At 46.0% G+C, this 18,650-nt stretch overlaps 1 protein-coding gene across 1 annotated transcript in view; it reads left to right on the top strand.

Moving 5' to 3' along the window:
• DPF3 (double PHD fingers 3) overlaps window positions 1-18,650 on the top strand; it is a 275,892-nt gene that overhangs the window by 207,833 nt on the left and 49,409 nt on the right. The window contains exon 8 of the mRNA XM_025392879.1: window positions 12,706-12,834. Coding sequence (XP_025248664.1) covers window positions 12,706-12,834 — 129 coding nt within the window. The remainder of the gene's footprint in view (window positions 1-12,705; window positions 12,835-18,650) is intronic.

Raw genomic sequence — 18,650 nt, 5'->3', positions numbered from 1 at the left:
CCCCAGCTCTAGCATGCCTTTGGAGGGCATATTGTACTCTGCAGAGCTGAAAGGGGAGAACCATGTTGATTAAGGGTAATGTCTGCTGATTAGATAATCTGAAAATTAGTCTGATAATGTGCAAATTATCTAAAAGAAGCATATGATGTCATTGCCACACTGTTGGGAAAGATCTAACAGATGTTAGTCTTCTGACATCTCTTGTCCTCTAACATATGGCCTGGGGGCAGCCAAAATCTTTAAGAGGCAGAGTGAAAATTACTTTGGAAACAAGCTTAGAAATTTTAGATTACTCTGAAAGGTGACTGAAAAGCCATAAAGCCCACACAGCCAACTACTTACCTCAACTTGACACTGGAAATCCAGCCTTTGTTATTAGGGGAGACAGGAAAGTTTAGATACAGAGCTCTTTCTGGGAAATTGGGCTGCTTCTTCCTTCTCAAAGAGCAAATTGGGAAACTAGCAACAGGTGTTCTTTAGAGAAATTATTATTTAACTAGACAGTTTTTAGATTATATAGCAAAGAATCCATTAAGTTGCTCTGGTCGTTGCAGGGATACTTGGGGCTCATTTTCTAGCCTCAAAGTTCATCTACATCCTTGACCCTATGGCTAAGGGAATGGCTGTGGAGTTGGTCAGTCCAGGGTGTGAATGGTGACCCTGGCACTCTGCCATCTTCCAATGGTGCAAATGTGGGTCACTTACCTACACTTCTGCTTCTTAGTTGCCTCATCTATAAAACGGGGGTAATAATCCTCCTGACTTCATGGGGTTGCTGTGAGTCTTAAATGAGATAATGTGAGTGTTTGGCACCATGCCTGTGAGCACTAATGTCCCGTCTCTGTCCCATTTGGGCCCACAGGCATATCTGTGACCACAGATGGTTCATCTGAGTCATGGCTCTGTCTGAGTCCATGTGATGGGACTTTGCCACCACTGTGAAGCTAACTGCCTGTGGGGTGTCATTGGCATCAGCAATAACTATCAGAGCCTGACCTGGCCTTGGCATATCCTTGGCTAAATCTTAGATATGAGACACAGATCCTTCTAAACAGGCTCAATACAAATATTTATTAAGCACTTACTGTACATGCACCCAGTTGTTGGGAGAAGTGGAACTGGGCCTCCAGAAAGGGATAATGTGGTCTCAGCCCTGGGAGAACTTCTAGTGCAATTGTGGAAATGAGACAGAGGCATAAAACCCGGCCAGAGAAAGCTGTGGAGGACAATCTAGACAAGTGTGGCACCCTTTTATTTGCCATGCCATTGCCCTAGGATTGGGCCTCCACGTGTCTCCTGGCTGTCTCTGAACCTCTCTCTTGCATTTTGGGCCTAATTACCTAGAAATGTGCAGGATTGAAGAGACCCACATACTGAACAGCAACAGTGGCAATGGTACTTGCTTGCATTCCCTGAGTGTGTCAGACATGGTGCTAAGCATGCCACATGTATCTCATTCATTCCTCACAATAACCCTACAAGGCAGGTGCTATATCCTCCAGAGGACAGCAAGGCACACAAAGACCAAGTCATGTATCCATGGTCAGAGTCGATGAATGTGAATTCACGAGTCATGTACCACTTACTGGGAGAGTTCACTTATTTAAGTCTTTGATTTTTTCCTGCCTTGTTAGAAATAAAATTATCTTGCATGTAGAAGAGGAAAGAGGGAAAGAGATGATGGAACAACTGCTAGGTGTCAGGCATTTTACAAACATCACCTCATGTTATGATCACAAGTCCATTAGGGACATGTTACTATTCTCATTTTACAGACAAGGAAACTGAGGCTCAGAGAGGTTGAGTAACAGGCAGCAAGGTGGGAAGCTGAGATGTGAATGGGCTTGAGTTGGATACCATTCAGTTATGTCAAGACTTTGGAACCCTGAGTGATGGGCCCCAGTCCCAAGGCTTGGATCTTTGTCATGGTCCTACTGATGCCCCTTAATTTTTGCCTCAAGACCAGTTGTCTAATGCATCATGTTGCATGGTGGCTTTTCAAAAGAGATGAACATGTTAACAGGCACTGTCTTAACAAAATTCCATCGACTGGGTGACTTAAACAACAGGAATGTATTTCTCACAGTTCTGGAGACTGGAAGTCCAAGATCAAGGTTCTGGTACGGTCAGAGTATGGTGAGGGCTCTCTCCTTGGATTGCAGATAGCTGCCTTCTCATTGTGTCCTCACATGGCCTTTCTTTAGTGTATACAGGTGGAGACAGAGAGAGAGACAAGCTCTTTGGTGTCTAATAAGGGCACTAATCTCATTACAAGGACCCCACCCTCATGACCCCACTAAACCTAATTACCTCCCAAAGACCCTTTTCCAAATATCATCCCTTTGGGGGTTAGGGCTCTGACATATGAATTTTGGGGATGAGGGACACACCTCAGTCCATAGCAGGCACATTTACTCTTCAAAACTCTTTACTAACTTTGGCTGTTTGGGATGTTTTATAGACCCTACCCCTGCATTACAAATCCTAGGTCATACTTTAATTGGTAAATGAGGTTTTTTTCTACAGAAAAAAAAAAAAAAATCACAGATCATCCTATTCAATAATTTTCCTGAGTCTTTCTCTCTTGTTCTATGTCTCACTGTCTTTCCTGGCTCTCATTTTTTTTCCTCTAAACTTGCTCTTTAAAAAAAACTTGAACCTGAAGTGAAATATTAGGATTCATCCTTGCCTCTTGGTTTTCCTTCAGTCTTCCAAAATAGACCCTACATTGTCTCCCACTCTCTATCTTCTGGCCACCCGTGGCTTCTGCCTGGGTCGTTACAACTTTTTTTTTATCGGTCTCTCAGCCTCTAAAGCAGGCTGTGGCTCATACCTGTAATCCCAGCAGTTTGGGATGCTGAGGTGAGCAGATCACTTGAGGTCAGGAGTTCGAGACCAGCCTGGCCAACATGGTGAAACCCCATCTCTACTAAAAATACAAAACTTAGCCGGGTGTGGTGGTACATGCCTGTAATCCTGGCTGCTCAGGAGGCTGAGGTGAGAGGGTTGCTTGAAGCCAGGAGGTTGAGGCTGCAGTGAGCCGTGATTGTGCCACTGCACTCCAGCCTGGGAGACAGAGTGAAATCTTGTTTCTAAAAAAAAATATGTGTGTGTGTGTGTATATATATATATATATTAAAAACAGCACTGAAAGCCCCATGTCCTATAACCCTCTGTCTCAGTCAAACCTGAATGCGTGGCCACCCTACCGGGGGGGGCTTTTAAGACATGTAGAATCTCAGGCTGTACCCTGGATCTATGAATTCCAACCTGAATGTTAATGACATCCCCAAATGATTTGCACAGCAAAATCTGGGAAGCCCTAGCCTGTGAGGCCCTGCGTGCCTACCTCTCCAACTCACCTCCCCTCAGGTGTGTGGTTGCTTGGGTTCAGAGCCAAGTGAGTCACTGACTAACATGTGATCTTAGCTGAGCTGCATAGCCTCCATATGCCTCATGGATCACTATGTAAAATCAGATCATTAATGGCATCTATCTCGTAGGTTATGATGAAGATTAAGTAAATGACTTCCAGGTGACATGACTGTCACGCCGCATTAGAGCCATGTTTCTCAAGCTTGAGGCTGCATCAGAATCACCTGGAGCATTTGTTAAAACACAGCCCACTGCATCCTACCCCTAGAGTTTCTGATTCAGCAATTCAGGCCCTGGAATTGGCTTTTTTTTTTTTTTTTTTTTTTTGAGATGGAGTCTTGCTTTGTCACCCAGGCTGGAGTGCAGTGGTATGACCTCAGCTCACTGCAACCTCCACCTCCTGGGTTCAAGTGATTCTCTTGCCTCAGCCTCCCAAGTAGCTGGGATTACAGGTGTGCACCACCATGCCCGGCTAATTTTTGTATTTTTAGTAGAGGCGGGGTTTTGCCATGTTAGCCACGCTGGTCTCGAACTCCTGACCTCAAGTGATCCACCTGCCTTGGCCTCCCAAAATTCTAGGATTACAGGCATGAGCCACCGTGCCTGACCAGGAATTTGCATTTTTGACAAGTTCCCAGGTAAACCATTACCTTACAGAAATCTAACTTTCCAAGACTGATGTTCAGTCAGTCAACTTCCTTTTAATTCCTTTTTTCTTTTGGATGCACTGAGCCAGGTAACCGGCCAGGAGTCAGGCTGTACTGTCACATTGAAGGGGTAGCCTTGGTTTTTGCTCTTTTCCTAATGCTCCATCTCATGTAGGGCAGACGTCTCTGACTCTCAGCACCGACTTCCCGGCCTGCCTTTGGGGTGTGCCCCTGCCTGTGCCTCCATTCTCAGGCTGTGCTGCCCCAAGGCTCTGTGGTCTCTTGATTCCTTCCAAATCCTCAGGTCTAAAGCAGAAGGCTCATGCTTTTCCTTTTCTTAAATATGGCTTTCGGTCTGAAGAACAAAGAAAATGCTGGTCCGCTTGCAGACGGAGTTCAGTGGTGCTAGTGAGGAGGGTTGAGAGGGCAGGGCTGGGCAAAGCAAAACAAGGGGCTTGTTGGATCCTAATTATGTCAATAATAATATCCTGACAACTTAAACAGACAAAACTCATCCAGCTCTAACACACCAAGATGTCCTGGAATTCATTAAGGGGAGTGACATCACTTTGTTCAGAGTCTGGTTGATATAGATGCTCTCAAATTAATGTTTTCTCCTTCAGTAAACTCATTTGGTAGCAATCACAAGTTGCCACACCAGGCCATGAACTGACCCATATCACCAAACACTGGAAAACCGAAATATCTCATTATGTGTCATGTAATAAGATATTCATCTCAGTGTCATCAACATCAACACTAACATTCCTAAGCTTTTTCTTTTTTTTGAGACAGAGTCTTGCTCTTGTTGCCCAGGCTGGAGTGCAATGGCACAATCTTGGCTCACTGCAACCTCCATCTCCTAGGTTCAAGCAATTCTCCTGCCTCACCCTCCCGAGTAGCTGGGATTATAGGCGCCCGCCACCACACCTGGCTGATTTTTGTATTTTTAGTAGAGATGAGGTTTCGCCATGTTGGCCAGGCTGGTCTCGAACTCCTGACCTCATGATCCACCTGCCTCGGCCTCCCAAAGTGCTGGGATTACAGGCGTGAGCCACCATACCCAACCCATTCCGAAGCTTTACTTGTTTTTTTTCTTACTATTCTGAAGCATTAATGGCAGACCCAGGGTTGTCCACCTAAAACTGGAGCACAAAGGACTTTCCTCGGGGGCCGTGTGACCATCTAGACCCAGAGCTGGTGACATGGTGCACACACTCCTGGCAAATTGTTGCAGCCTTTCGGCAAACCGCAAATTACAACTCTCACCAAATACATCCATCAAGATGGAGACATCAGTGTGAGTGGGTATGTGTTCTGCTTTTATGGCACAGTTGTTAGGAGTAAATATTCACCAGGTTTGTATCTAAAGGTGTAAGCGTTGGATAAAGATGGAGAAAAAGAGGCAGGCATAGGAAGGGTGGAGGGTTGACTCCACATTTTGAAATATTTACACTATTTCTACAGTCACCAAAACAGACAGCAAGACGGGGCCTCTGTTCTCACTGGCTGCTGCTGAGTCCCTGGTGAGAGACAGAATGAGACTCAAGACTCTGGGGCCAGCTGAGCCTGGGGATTCTTCATGCCTTCCATTCTGGTTGACTAAGAAATGCGTAAGAAAGAGGATTCCTGGGGGAGGCACATGCAATGGCTCTCCACACCACAGCTTTCTTCTCTCCAGGGCCCCCAATATTTCTCCTTCCCACTTCTTCTGTGCCCCGATGTGAGAGGGACTTACGATGGTCACTCTGTGCTCAGGGGACTCTCTGTCTACTCAATTCCTAATCATTAACTTCCCTTTGCCTGACAGATTTTCTTTTTCTCAAAAAGTCTCTGTGATGATTTGTCCATCCTTTCACTCAACATTGATTGTCGGCTTTGTGTCACTCACTGCGGGCCAGGGATACAGAGGGGAAGGACACGGCTCCTGCCCTCAGGTAGCATATGGCTAATAGGAAAAGAGGCATTTACATGAGTACAAAGCAGTGATGAAAGGCTGGGTTCCTCTGGGTGTGGAAAACTTGGCTTTTCTGTCTCTTCTTTCATCTGATTTTAATGCTCGAATAATAGGCCTGAAAGGGACCTCAGGACATCACCTAGCGTGTTCTCTTGCTTCTAGATCAGCAATGCAGTCAAAGGGCCTAGGGGCCCTTCCCTGTGCGCAGAGGCCTCTCCAGAGAAGCCCGCCCTCTGGCCATGGCTTTAGTTGTTAGCCACCTGCTTTCCCAGCTCTCCTGTGGCACGTGCTGCCATTCCAGCTCATCTTGTCTCATCTTGTCCTTGACGGTGCAAAGTGTGACAGTTTATCAGCCCCATCCATAAATGTGAGTACTCATGACAGCAGCCCGGGGCCTCAGCGCCTTCTGCATCCACTCCCGCTCCCGCACGGCCCCCTTTACTTTCCCAGATATTCACGGTGTCCTCAGGGCTGCTGGCAAGATGGCCTTTGGGGAGAGCGAGTTCTCTGTCGTCAAGGGCTCTGACGGTTGGGAGGGTCCTGTGGGGAGTGGGCCCTGCTGTCTGCTTTCCCGCCAGGCTTCCAGGCCCCCTGCTGCTCCACATTTGGGAGGAAGGCTTCCTTTGTCTTCCTCCTGGAGCCCTGGGACAGGGCCTGAGTTTCTATTAGCTGGCCAAGGAGAACCAGCCTGAATGAAAGCCCCACACTTTTTATTCCTGGGATCTGTGGGATTTATTTTTCCATCAGTTCTAGGGAAGCAATGAAAAAAGGTGTCAGGCCTGGGGGATAATTTATATGAGTAAACACGACCAGCGAGCGGGAGCATGAGAATTAAGGCCATTTATCCCGGCTTTGATGCTCCCTTTGCCCTCTGGTCCAGCCTTCCTCACAGTCTCTATCACGCCACTTTTAACCCTCTCCTGACTCTGCTCCACGCTGGGCCTGCCGGAGCTCCTTGCAGCCGCCTTCTCTCCCCAGCCCACCTCCCCCTCCTCCCGCAGCCCTCATTAAAGGCTGGGCAGAGGTAGCAGGCTGTGGCGGTGGCCTCCAGCTGAGGCCTGCTCCTGATTCTGCAAGAAAGGCACGTCGGGGTCCACCCTTGCTCCCCACCCTCCCGTTTCCGGCCCCCAAGCTTCCTCCTCTGGACTGGCCTGGCCAGCGCTTCCTGCCTGGCCAGCCTGGGCTGCTTCTCTGCTTTCCTCCTTTCCTCTCCCCTTTCCTTCCCTCCGTCGTCCTCTGAAGATGCGCTCTGCACAGCCAAGTGGCACGGGGCTAGCATGCTTTACACTTGAGAGATGAAGTCATAACAGGTGGCAAGAGCGGAGGCTGCCGGAGCCCAGGATTCCAGTTGCCATGGAAACATGTCAGACCTGTAGAGGGACACGGGAACTGTCAGCCTGTGGAGGGTGGCGGGGGGAACAGATGAGAGGGGCTAGAAGAGGCGCCTCTCTTCCCAGAGGGCTCTGCTCACTGCCCCCGAATTCCCCAAGGGCTGTGCACCCCAACCTTCCAGGCTAGCAGGCTCCAGAAATAGAGCTGCTCAGCTGGGGCTGGGGCTGGGGCTGGGGCTGGGTGGTGGGTGGTAGGCACTGAGCGTGGCCACGCGTTTGTGCACACCAGGCCCTGGCAGGCGGTCAGAGCGTCTGCTCAGGATGTGAGGCCGTGCTTTTGTGCACGTGCCAAGGAGGAGCCTGAACTTCTGGCCTGCTTCCTATTCCCTAGGATGCTTGGGACGCAGCTCTGGTCTCAGCAGAACCCAGACGAGTGGCTGTTGCCGATGGCCGGTTTGTCCCTGCCACTCATTCTTTCTGTGAGTGGCAGGCACATCACAGCGGAGATCCGACTGGGAGGGGAGAGCCGGCGCTGCCTGGGTGGTAGTTTTATGGAAGATCTGGGGCCTTGTTTGCCATAGACGTAAAACCTGATTTAACTCAAAAATCCTGTAGCGTGCACTAATACCTTTCCAGAATGCCTGCTCTCCCTTCCCTGAGCGTGGTGGTGGGACTGTGTGAAGCTTTGCTTTTCCTTTTTCTTGCTTTGATTTATCTGAATGCTCTTCCCTGCCTTCTGTTATTTTTTTTTCTACTTTCTTCATGAACTTTGTTCCTGATTTCCATTTTTTTTTCCTTTGAGCTTTTTAGAGTTATCTCCCTCAGGTAGATTTCTAAACTCTCAAGGCTCACTTTATTTTCTCAGCAACTTACTTGTATCTCTGATATGATTTCAGTCCGTGAACATTAATCAACAGAAAACCACATCCATCATCGCAGACACTGCCATAGAGATACCACTCAGGTCTTTGCCCTGCCCGTCATCTTATTCTGCAAAGCGGGACTCAATTTCCCATAAGCAGAAGCAAAATCTCTATTTAAATCCCACTTGCAAGGTCTGGGCGAGCTTCCTATTTATAGTAAAATCCTTTTTATAATGATCTCATATACGGTACCAGGAAATTGCTCATGGCTGGGTCAGGCCATAGGCCAACCTAGCCATGATGTGAGATTTACTTAAAAAAATTCCTTCATGAGCCTCTGGAATTCTCCAGAGAAGTGTTTTCATAGAGTAGATGACAATAAACAGGATCACCCAGGATGGATTACTGTAGTAGGGACATTAAATTTAAGTTCAAAGGGAATTTCCACTTTTATCAGGCCAGTCTCAATAATTTTTATCGCTTTGGGCTTCGTAAATATCATATTGGGTGAATCAGGTTGACTCTAAAAGAGATTTATGAAATATTTTATATGCAAGGTGTAGCTGGAAAATATTTACCTCTGGACTTCCCAGGAGGCAGAGAAGTGTGATTAGAGGCACAATCTCTGGGGACACAGACAAACTGGGGGTGAATCCTGCCTTTGAAGAGCCCAACCGAGGCTTGGAGCCAGTGCTTTAATCTCTTTGGATTTCAGTTACTGTATCTGTCAAAAAAAATCCCTATTGCACAAAGTTTTTGCAAGAATCAATGAAATAACATATATAAAGCATCCAGCAAAAGATTTGCCACAGTTTTGTGGTGTGATAAATGTCTGCTTCCTTTTCTTCTCACTATGCAGTTGAACAAAAGGGAGGCTGAGTGGATAGGCATGACCTGGTGTCCTCTTCTCAAGAGACAATGAATCATTGTCTTCTATGTCTTGTGTGTTTGGCACAGAATGATGTCTCACCTCCCACAGGATGGGTACAGTGTTATTCTTCCAGTGATGCAGGGCCATTGGCTACCGACTTCTGTGTACTCTGGGAGCTGGCCATGAGACCAGGTGACAGACCATTTCATGCACACAGGGACCAGGTCTCCTCTGGCAGGGAAATAAACCAGGGGCAGTGAATGATATCCGGTGGTCCCAGGGCATCACTGTGCCACCCACTAACATCCCTGCCATCCCTCTCTAAGTCACTCATCCTAAAGATTGTAGGGGTTCCAACAACGAGTTAGACCTGGTCTCCAACCTGAAGGAGTAGATCTATTTAATATAGAGAGATGACAATGTAAAACAGGGAGAGGAGGCACACAGACATGTGTATAAACAAGGGTCATAATGGTGATATCAACAATGCCCTCCCTAGGGCATGACCGATATGTTTTAGCTGAAGTTTGGGAGAGCTCCATGGGAGAACGCTTGCTTTGAAACTAATCTCAAGTACCAAAAAGTAGAAGAAAATCAGGTGCATAAGCAATTAGTCCATTCCACACCATCTGACCACAATGGAAGGACGCTTTGAGCTCACTGTTGTAAGAAGAGAGTAGAAACTGAAGTGAAAATGATTTCTCTGAAAATAAAACAGAGCTGTGCATGATCACCTTATATACTGGTCCATTGCCAGACTAAAAATGTACCTCTGCACCCCAGCTGGCCTGGCATGTCACTCCTGCACACACCAGGGCCTATACATGGGATTTTAGAACCTCCCTCACCCGTTGGACAGGAACTCTGTATGGCCAACAGGATGCTGCTCTGACTCCCATCTCCTCAGAAGCTTCCCTTCTTCAGATGAATTCAATTCTTTTCCTTTGGTCTTTTTACAAAGGCTCAATTCCTCCATCACTGCCTGCTTAGCTCTACTAGATCGTTTCTGAATTTTTTATTTCTTGTAGTATTAGAGTTCCTGATTCAATAGGGTGTTCTACCAATGGTCTGTTGGTAGTGAATGCTGTGTAGAATTGTATTAGTCCATTTTCATACTGCTAGGAAGAAACACCCGAGATTGGGTAATTTATAAAGAGAAAGAGGTTTAGTGGACTCACAGTTCCACCATTTTCATACTGCTAGAAAGAAACACCCAAGATTGGGTAATTTATAAAGAGAAAGAGGTTCAATGGACTCACAGTTCCACCTGGCTGGGGAGGCCTCACAATCATGGCAGAAGGCAGAGGAAGAGCAAAGGCACGACTTACATGGTGGCAAGCAAGAAAGCGTGTGTAGGGAAACTGCCCTTTTTAAAACTATCAGATCTCAGGAGACTTATTCACTATCACAAGAGCAGCTAGGGAAAAACCTGGCCCCATGATTCAATTATATCCCACTGGGTCTCTCCTATAACGTGTGGGGATTATGGGAGCTGCAATTCAAGATGAGATTTGGGTGGGGACACAGCCAAACCATATCAAGAATTAATCTGAAAGCTTTTATACTCCATATTTTACTTCCTCATCCTCATACATTGCAAGGGATACAGTGTGTTGGAGAAAATCAGATTCTTTAGTTGCTTAAAGATCTTGTGAATGGCGAGGAAATTGAAAATTATAGGAAGTCCCTAAGAGTATAGGAGAGAGATAGCTGAGGAGACTAGGACCCCTGCAAGTTTTTATGGAATGATATATGTGGGATTCTCGGATTGCCTTCCATGCAGGAAGCTACCTAAGTAACGACTGGCATCTCCACATATTATATCTAGCTCATATCAATCATGACACTTAACTTTGGTTTACCCTTAGCCCCTAAATTTAGTATACCCTATCTCTTCTTTCTGTTCATCATTTGATAGTTTTCCATCCATCTCTTGTTGAGGAAACCCTGAGTTTATTTGCTTCATAGAGATGCTTGGATTTTCTTAGGAGAGTTCTAAAAATGACGAAGATGGCAATTGAGGGAGAAGGGAGAAAGGGACTCTGGTACTTCTGGATTTGTGCAATGAAAATTTTATAGGCAGAGTAAAATTTTTGTGGATGTACTGCTTTTTGGAGATTATTCGCAAAACCATTCTGTATGCCATGCAGATGTGTTTGAGATCCAGGGACTGTTGAAGAAAAGCCCACACTCAACAGACCCCAGAACGTGACCAGCTCCTCTGTCTCCCGCAAACAGCTAACACTTCTTGCAGAGAATTGTCTGCCTCCCTGAAGATGGAAATCAATGACTTAGAAACCAATTAAACAATCCAAATAGCAACTGATAAATGGATTAACCCTCTATAATGAAATTCCTCTAGCTTTTGTCTTCTGCCTTCCCCAGGTAAGTTTTCTATTCCTGGAGGCAAAGCAGAGGCATGGAGGAAGTGGAGGCCAGAGGGAATCACATTAAAGTGGGTGAATCCGTTTATCACTTACTGTCTGGATGGTATTTCTGCTCACATCTCTGCTTCCTTTTTCAGATTTGTACACTATGGGACCCTGATTAATGTTAGCCAGTGAATAATGAAAGGCAGCAGCAGACACTGGGTCTGGTGAGGAGGAAGACACTCAGATGATTAAGGCTGATCCCATAAACAGAAAGACTTTTCTTCTTAGTTGCAAACAGGGAGTATGAATATGACAAAGAACTGCCCACAATAGGGAGGGAGAAACAGAGAGAAAGGGAGGCATTTCTCTCCATGCAAATAACCTGTTCAAGGCTTCTCAAGCAGTCCCTGGAAATGGAATGATTTTGGTGATTGAGGACAGGTGCTATTCTCCTCATAGGCTTTGTTTTCAAGGTCATGTCCCAAGATTTCTCTTTGCCTTTGTTTAAGGACCTCCATCAGGAGTGGGTTTTGAAGTTAGTGTGTTCAGTTTCTTGTGACGGTCTTAAGACTAAAGACATGCTCAGTAACTCACCATTTAATCCATCTCTAGCATGTGGCTGAACCAAGTGCCTAGAAACCTGGGTCTAGAAACTTTAAGGCACTTGGGGTCTTGGGTACTTTCCATGATCAATGGGTCTGGAATTCAGGGAGATGAGACTCCCCTTCAGGGAGACTGATACCCTACCAGGATGTTTGTCCAAGTCCCCAAGAGCATCTTTGGTGTTCTTCCTGGAAATGACCACCCATCAGCGCTTCTTTGTTTTCCATTTCAGGGACAGGAAGAATATCTCCTAAACAAAAGCGCCCCTCCCAATGGCACGGTCCAGGCACTGGCTCTTTCCTCTCCCTCTCCTCACACTACAATGTGTGGTTTCCATCTGATGCCTGGGGCCTGGGCCCACAGGGCTGATTGTTTAGGGCTGAGAGTAGTTCACTTGACCAGTACCCCTTCTGGATGGTTTGATCATCTAAGGATGCAATCAGAGGAGCAGGGGGATTTCCACAACAACACAGAGCTGGGAAATACTCTAAAAATTAATCTCTGGGTGACTTGCGAGACATTATTAGTACCATTAAGCCAGAAAGGATCCAAAAGAAAGCCTAGCCCAATTTGCCAACTTGGTTATAATAAATCCTTCTGGAGCAGATTCTACCACACTGTAGGAGGAGAAAGGGCAGTTGAAACTCATATAAGCCTGAAATCGAATGTTTTAAATGTTCCCACAGCCCAGAAAGGACCGGATGGAACAGTCATTCCCAATAACTACTGTGACTTCTGTTTGGGGGGCTCCAACATGAACAAGAAGAGCGGGCGGCCTGAAGAGCTGGTGTCCTGCGCAGATTGTGGACGCTCTGGTGAGTGCGGCCCCTTCCCACACCGGGTGCCCGTAGACCAGGAATGCTCCTCTTGCATTCCTCTTCCATCCTGTTGGTGGTGGAGACTGGAGAGGGAAGCGATGGTGGCGATGCTTTCGAGTGGAGAGGGGTTTTCAGCTCATTCCGTATTTCTCTTCTTTGGGTCTCAAGAACCAAAAGTTATGCCCTAGGATCCAGGGGAAAGGGCAAAGAGAAGTTTTGGATTTGTGTCTGGCCTTTCTATGAGGTGCATATTTCTTTGTGCATGTTTTTATGGACCACAGCAAGGTAGGGTGGAAAAACCTGGAGAGAAGGCAACGTGCTTTCTCGTAGTGGACGATGCACATGTAACAGAAAGATGTGTTTGTTCTGTGGAAGTGCCTAGGGCAAACCCAAAGAGTGTGGTGTGGAAACATGAGTATGGGGAAAGCAACCACATCTTGAATTGTGGGAGTCAGAGATTCCCGGGCTCCTGGCTAACTGCATAAACACCACCTCATTGGCCCCTCATCTCATTTTCTAAAACAGAACAGAAGATACCCTGGTAGGTCAATGAGGCAAAAGGACGGGCATTCCTAGGGCTAATCTGCAGTTGATTTGGTGTATATGTTTATATTTTAACCTGTTCAAAGGCTAAAATAACAGAAAGAGACTTTTGGTCTTGTTCCTTCATGCTTAAAATGAATTCAGGTCTTCAGGTTATGTTCAAGAGGTTGTTTTGTTTTTTAGTTCTGACCAAACCATTATTTTCGGCTGGCCCTGGTTGGTTGGTACTACCTACTTTTCACATTGTATTATGTCATCACTAGACCACAGTGCGAGGCCGGGAGGAGGGAATTTCAACCCCAGTTTTAGTCTCATCAGCCCCTGATACGAGTAGGTGAAACAGTTTGGTTGGATGCTTGGTTCCAGCGGTGAGGAGTCATTTTTCCTTTCTACCTTTCTATCCAGTGTCTTTTTCACTCCCAGTCCCCAGAGAAGAACTGACATGACCCCATCATGGTTGACTGTAGCGACTCAGCTCTTTCCTTGCTCTGTCTGCAAAGCTTAGCTTGAACCCTTTTATATTTTGATGGGAGGGCTGTTTAGGGCTTAAGGCTGGCTTGAGTAGCAAATCAGTAATTTTAAAGGGACTGTGGTTTCTGCTGCACACAACCCTCAACTGTAACTCTCAAGGACCCTGATAGGGCGGTCCATTTGTGCAATTCTGTCAATTCATTTACTGTCCAAACATGGTACCTAACATTGCATTTTTTGCTCTATGGATGCTAGCATAGAAGACAGGGCTCTTGTGATAGCAGAGTCTGTTTTTTTTTAAGTTACTTTAAAAAAAAAGGTGAAATTCAATGCGGTGATTTTTAAAAGCAAGCAATCAGATGAAATCTCTACTTCCAGAAGCAAGGTCACTTGGAGTGGTGTTCTAAGCAACACGTTATGGACTGCTATAGGTTTGGATGGGTTAGAGGGGGCAGCTTCAGAATTCTCATTGCAAACCGCTGTAATTTCTCCCCTTCGTTTCTTACAAAACACAGGGTGCTAGAATCCAAGCCATGGAATGTCAGGAGTGGGAAGTTGTTTTTTCTATGCAAAGCCTCTTTCCACAACCTTCTCTCAGCTTTCCCCCCCAAGGTTCTGTCTGCTATGTGGCTCAGGGAGTCATTTTCTACCAACCTAGGTATTCTCATTGCATTTGCCAAGGATTGGTTTTGGTGGATCATTTAGTCAAGGTCTGCCTCTGATGTTCCTGAAATAGTTGATACCATGGGAAGAAACAGGTGTCATTGGCCCATGAGATGAGATGTGCTTGTTAAGGCAGGTGGGCAAATACTTCTCTGGAGCCTCCCTACGGTCCTTCCAGAGAAGAGTATGGAGCTTGGAAGAGCTTCCTTCCCCCTCCCATCTACCCTACCACTGCTGTTTCCTGGGAGGAAGTGAGAGTCCTGAAATTGGCACCATGAGGGATGTATCATTCACTTATACAAGAGCAGTCTTGGGGCTCATTTAGAATGCAAAAAAGTTTAAACCTGAGTTTTACAGATTTCAGGATGCTCTGATTTATTAGGACTTTTCTACTCCTATTTCTCACCTTTGTAGTGCCCTGAGTGAGATTTGACAACTGAACTTTCTGGAGTAACCAATACCTGGGCATGGTTGGTGACTGGAGAGTGTGTATGTGTGTGTGTGTGTGTGTGAAGGGGGGGGTACACTTGCATGCACATGTATGTGGATGCAGATCACAGAAATTTCTTCCGGTAGTTAAAGAAAATAAACTCTTTTATCACCTACCACTTATCAGACTTTCCAACTTCCTTTTGCTTTCAGTACAAATGAACCACATGGTGTAGGGGGAGAATTGAAAGGGTTCTGAAAGAATGGGATTAGAAGCGGGTAAAAATAAAAATGAAATGGATGGAGGCTTAACCACCTTGAATGGGTTATCTGACAGTAATACCTTTGTAGAGCTGACTGTCAAAGTGAAGGACAAATATTGTTCAAAGAAACACCAACAGAAAACACCAAAGAAATCCCAACCAGGTTTAAAAACCACCAAGGAAAATCATTGTCTGGGGCAGGGTTGAGTGAGCGTGCAAGCGCCTGTGTGTATGCACAACAGAAGAAAGATCATGGTTGAAGCTTTTGCTGTCGGAAGCTGTGGACATATGTACTATGGTAGAGGTGATGCCTTTTCGGGGAGTCAGGGAAGCCTCTTCCCTGGAAATGTTTGCTTTGTCCCAAATCCCCGTCACCAGGTGATGCACCGGGTTAATCCCTTTGGTGTGCAAACGGTTTAATATCTTGCTATTAAGAATAGCATTGTAATAATGTAATGAGAATATTAATAATGCTGTCTGTTGCTTAACCCATGTGCTGATATATTCATCATACATGTCAGCTCATTTGGGAGGAGAAGGCAGGAAGGAGAAGGAGGCAGCGGCCGCAGCACGTACCACGGAGGACTTATTCGGTTCCACGTCAGAAAGTGACACGTCAACTTTCCACGGCTTTGATGAGGACGATTTGGAAGAGCCTCGCTCCTGTCGAGGACGCCGCAGTGGCCGGGGTTCGCCCACAGCAGATAAAAAGGGCAGTTGCTAAACCCACGGAACAGACTCTCTGGGCAATTAGCCATCCCCCTCTGACTTTGGTCATTGTGCTGGTTCTGATATATTTTTTTTTTTAATGAAAGACAACTTTAGATTTTCCCTCTATCCTTGCTTTTTTCCCCCTCACCTCCCATGTGTCCCTCCATCCCTCCCCTGACCCCTCTGTTTTGGGTGTGTACAACAGAAGCACAAACTACTGAAACAAAACAAAAGAGCAGAATGAGCGTTCTTCTGAGAGATGGCATCGTGATGCGCTATTTATTTTCTATAGAAATAGGAAGTTAGGCGGATTGTCTCTTTTCTGAGGGGAGGGGGTCTTTTTGACAGGAGCAGAGTTGATGTCCTCAATTTTCATATTTATTGGCAAAAGGAAGAGAAGAGGAACTTTGGGTTCGGAAACAGAGAACCAATAACATTAAAACATTATTATTTATATATTCTAGCTATTATTAGAATCAGACTTTTTTTGAGAGAGGGAGAGAGAAGGGAAATCAAAGAAATCGAAGCAATATCCTGTTTAGGGGCAAGCCACTGCGGGGAGAACTTCCTCAATGGGAGACGGTGGCACTTTCTGTGCCCCATGGAGTTTGCGGCTCCCGGCGGCAGACCCCTCCCTCATTCTCCTCCCTGACCTTTCCATCTTCCTCTCTGCTTGCGAGAAAATGTCAGTAGTTCCAGAGAAGTTGGGGTGCCTATGCCTGGCCTCCCTCCACACCTGGGCCCTGACCAGCCGCCTCCTGGGCTCCTCCTCCTCCGTCAGTAGAGCTGCTGTTTTGTTATTGCTGGTTTTTCCTCACTTTCCTCCTGGCAAAGAACGACTTCCAAATGCAGGGATGGAATATAAGCAGAACGTCACGGGCTCAGCAGTGACTCCACCACCGAGGCCGAGGCCGTGCTCCTGGAAGACAGAAGGAGACACCACCATGTGTTTCCCCTCCCCTTGCCCCTGTTAAGAAACATATCAATACCCGTTGGATGATCAAGGCTACCGTATTTCTTCAATTTTTTTTTTATAGTGCCTGCCAGGTGCTTTGTTTTATGTTTCCAATAGCACTTCCTGAAATAAACCAAAGCAACACTGCTCAAGGCCCCTGGGGCGATGGAGAAGGCCACCCACCTCACTGACAGTCCCAAGAACGACCAGCTGCGAGGTCCTAGTCAAAAGGTATGTCTTGGCTAACCTGTCTTACAATATGGGCAAAACCATCATATCTATTTTTTAGTTTTCTTTTTCTTTTTCCTTTTTCCCCCAGCTTGCTTTTTTGTTTTCCTGGGTTTGGACCCCCTTCTTAGTGTAAGAGTGGCTACTGGAGTATCTCCCCCTGGCCCTCTGTGGCGCGCGTGTGCATGTGAACTCATGTGGGCCCCAGCATAGGTGTGGGATCTGAGTCTTGCTTGGACTATGGGAGGGGCTCAGTGTGGAGAATGGCGGGCTTCTGGCTTCAACTACAAGAGAAAATGGCTAGGGAAGTGCTTGGCTAACTCTGCCTCCCTTGGCTAAACCTGGAAGTGGAGTCCAGGGAATTGAGATTGAAGTTGGCTGCTGGATTTGGTTAGAAATAAGGAGGTGTGGCCACAGAACACTGCATGTCTAGGTAGTATTTCTTACTCACTCTGGGTACCAATTTCACAACCAAGGGGATGAGTCCAAATTAAAGAAGATCCCTGATTAGGCACAAAACTCAACTTGGCTGTTTGGAAGATTCCGCACTCCCTTTAAGGTTGGCCAGGGTCTCCGGCCTCCAGGAGTGCACGGTTCCAGAAACACAAGCAGAACCATTTGACATGAGTTGAGGGACCCAAGTAGCTGCCTGGTTAACAGACTGCTTATCAGTGTCTCTGGGAAGATCTACTTTGACAGTCCAGCCCCTGCAGATCCTCGTGAATTAGACCACTCATTAAAATAACAAACCAACCTAAAACACAAGGACAAGCAAAGAAACCCAGAAATGAACCCTTTGTGCTTTCCTGGTAGTCTGAGACAGAAAGAGCTTCCACTTTTCTCATGCTTGAGATGTGTATGTGATCACTTGCGTGTTTATTCTCAGTTTTGAGGGCATGAAAGTAACAACCCCACCCACTTTTGGGATGTTCTGTCTAATCTATATGTGGCCTGTTCCTAGGAAATATGGCATAAACCTCCAACGTTGTCATATTCTGCATGCTCACACGTGTCAATCAGACAATAGAGTTTGTTCCAGTAGCTCTCTGCTAAGGGGATACAACCTACACTTGCTATCATTTTCCACCTCTTTACTCTGTACCTTTGACTCAGATATTGGATTCATGGGATTACAACTTGCTTTCATTGATAAAATGTGAGCTTCTGTGTTAATAAATATATGTTCAACCAATATACACTCTCATTTGAATTCTGTCTAGTTGCTCATAGACCAGAATTCTCAGTGACAATTTGCCTTTACACTTGAGGTGTTTTTTTTTTTTTTTTAAATCCATATATTTAAAGCAAATTATAAAAGGCTACCTAATTTCAGAGTCTAGCTTGGAGTCTAACAGAAACTAACTGTTTAGAACTAACAAGGCAAACCCCCAGGAGAATGTTTATTTGAGAATGGGTATTGCTTGTCTATTTTATATTTAATAGTATAGCTTGATCTTTGATCTTCAGTTTCTCTTCTTGGAGGTAGTAGATATCCTCACCTTTCTTACTTGCGGTGATAGAAGCATAGCAAGGTTTCTTAGCATTGCCAG

Source organism: Theropithecus gelada, chromosome 7b (assembly GCF_003255815.1).
Source record: "Theropithecus gelada isolate Dixy chromosome 7b, Tgel_1.0, whole genome shotgun sequence".
NCBI lineage: Eukaryota > Metazoa > Chordata > Mammalia > Primates > Cercopithecidae > Theropithecus > Theropithecus gelada.
The sequence above is the reverse complement of the archived record's forward strand: the minus strand, read 5'-3'. Positions and strand labels throughout refer to the sequence as shown.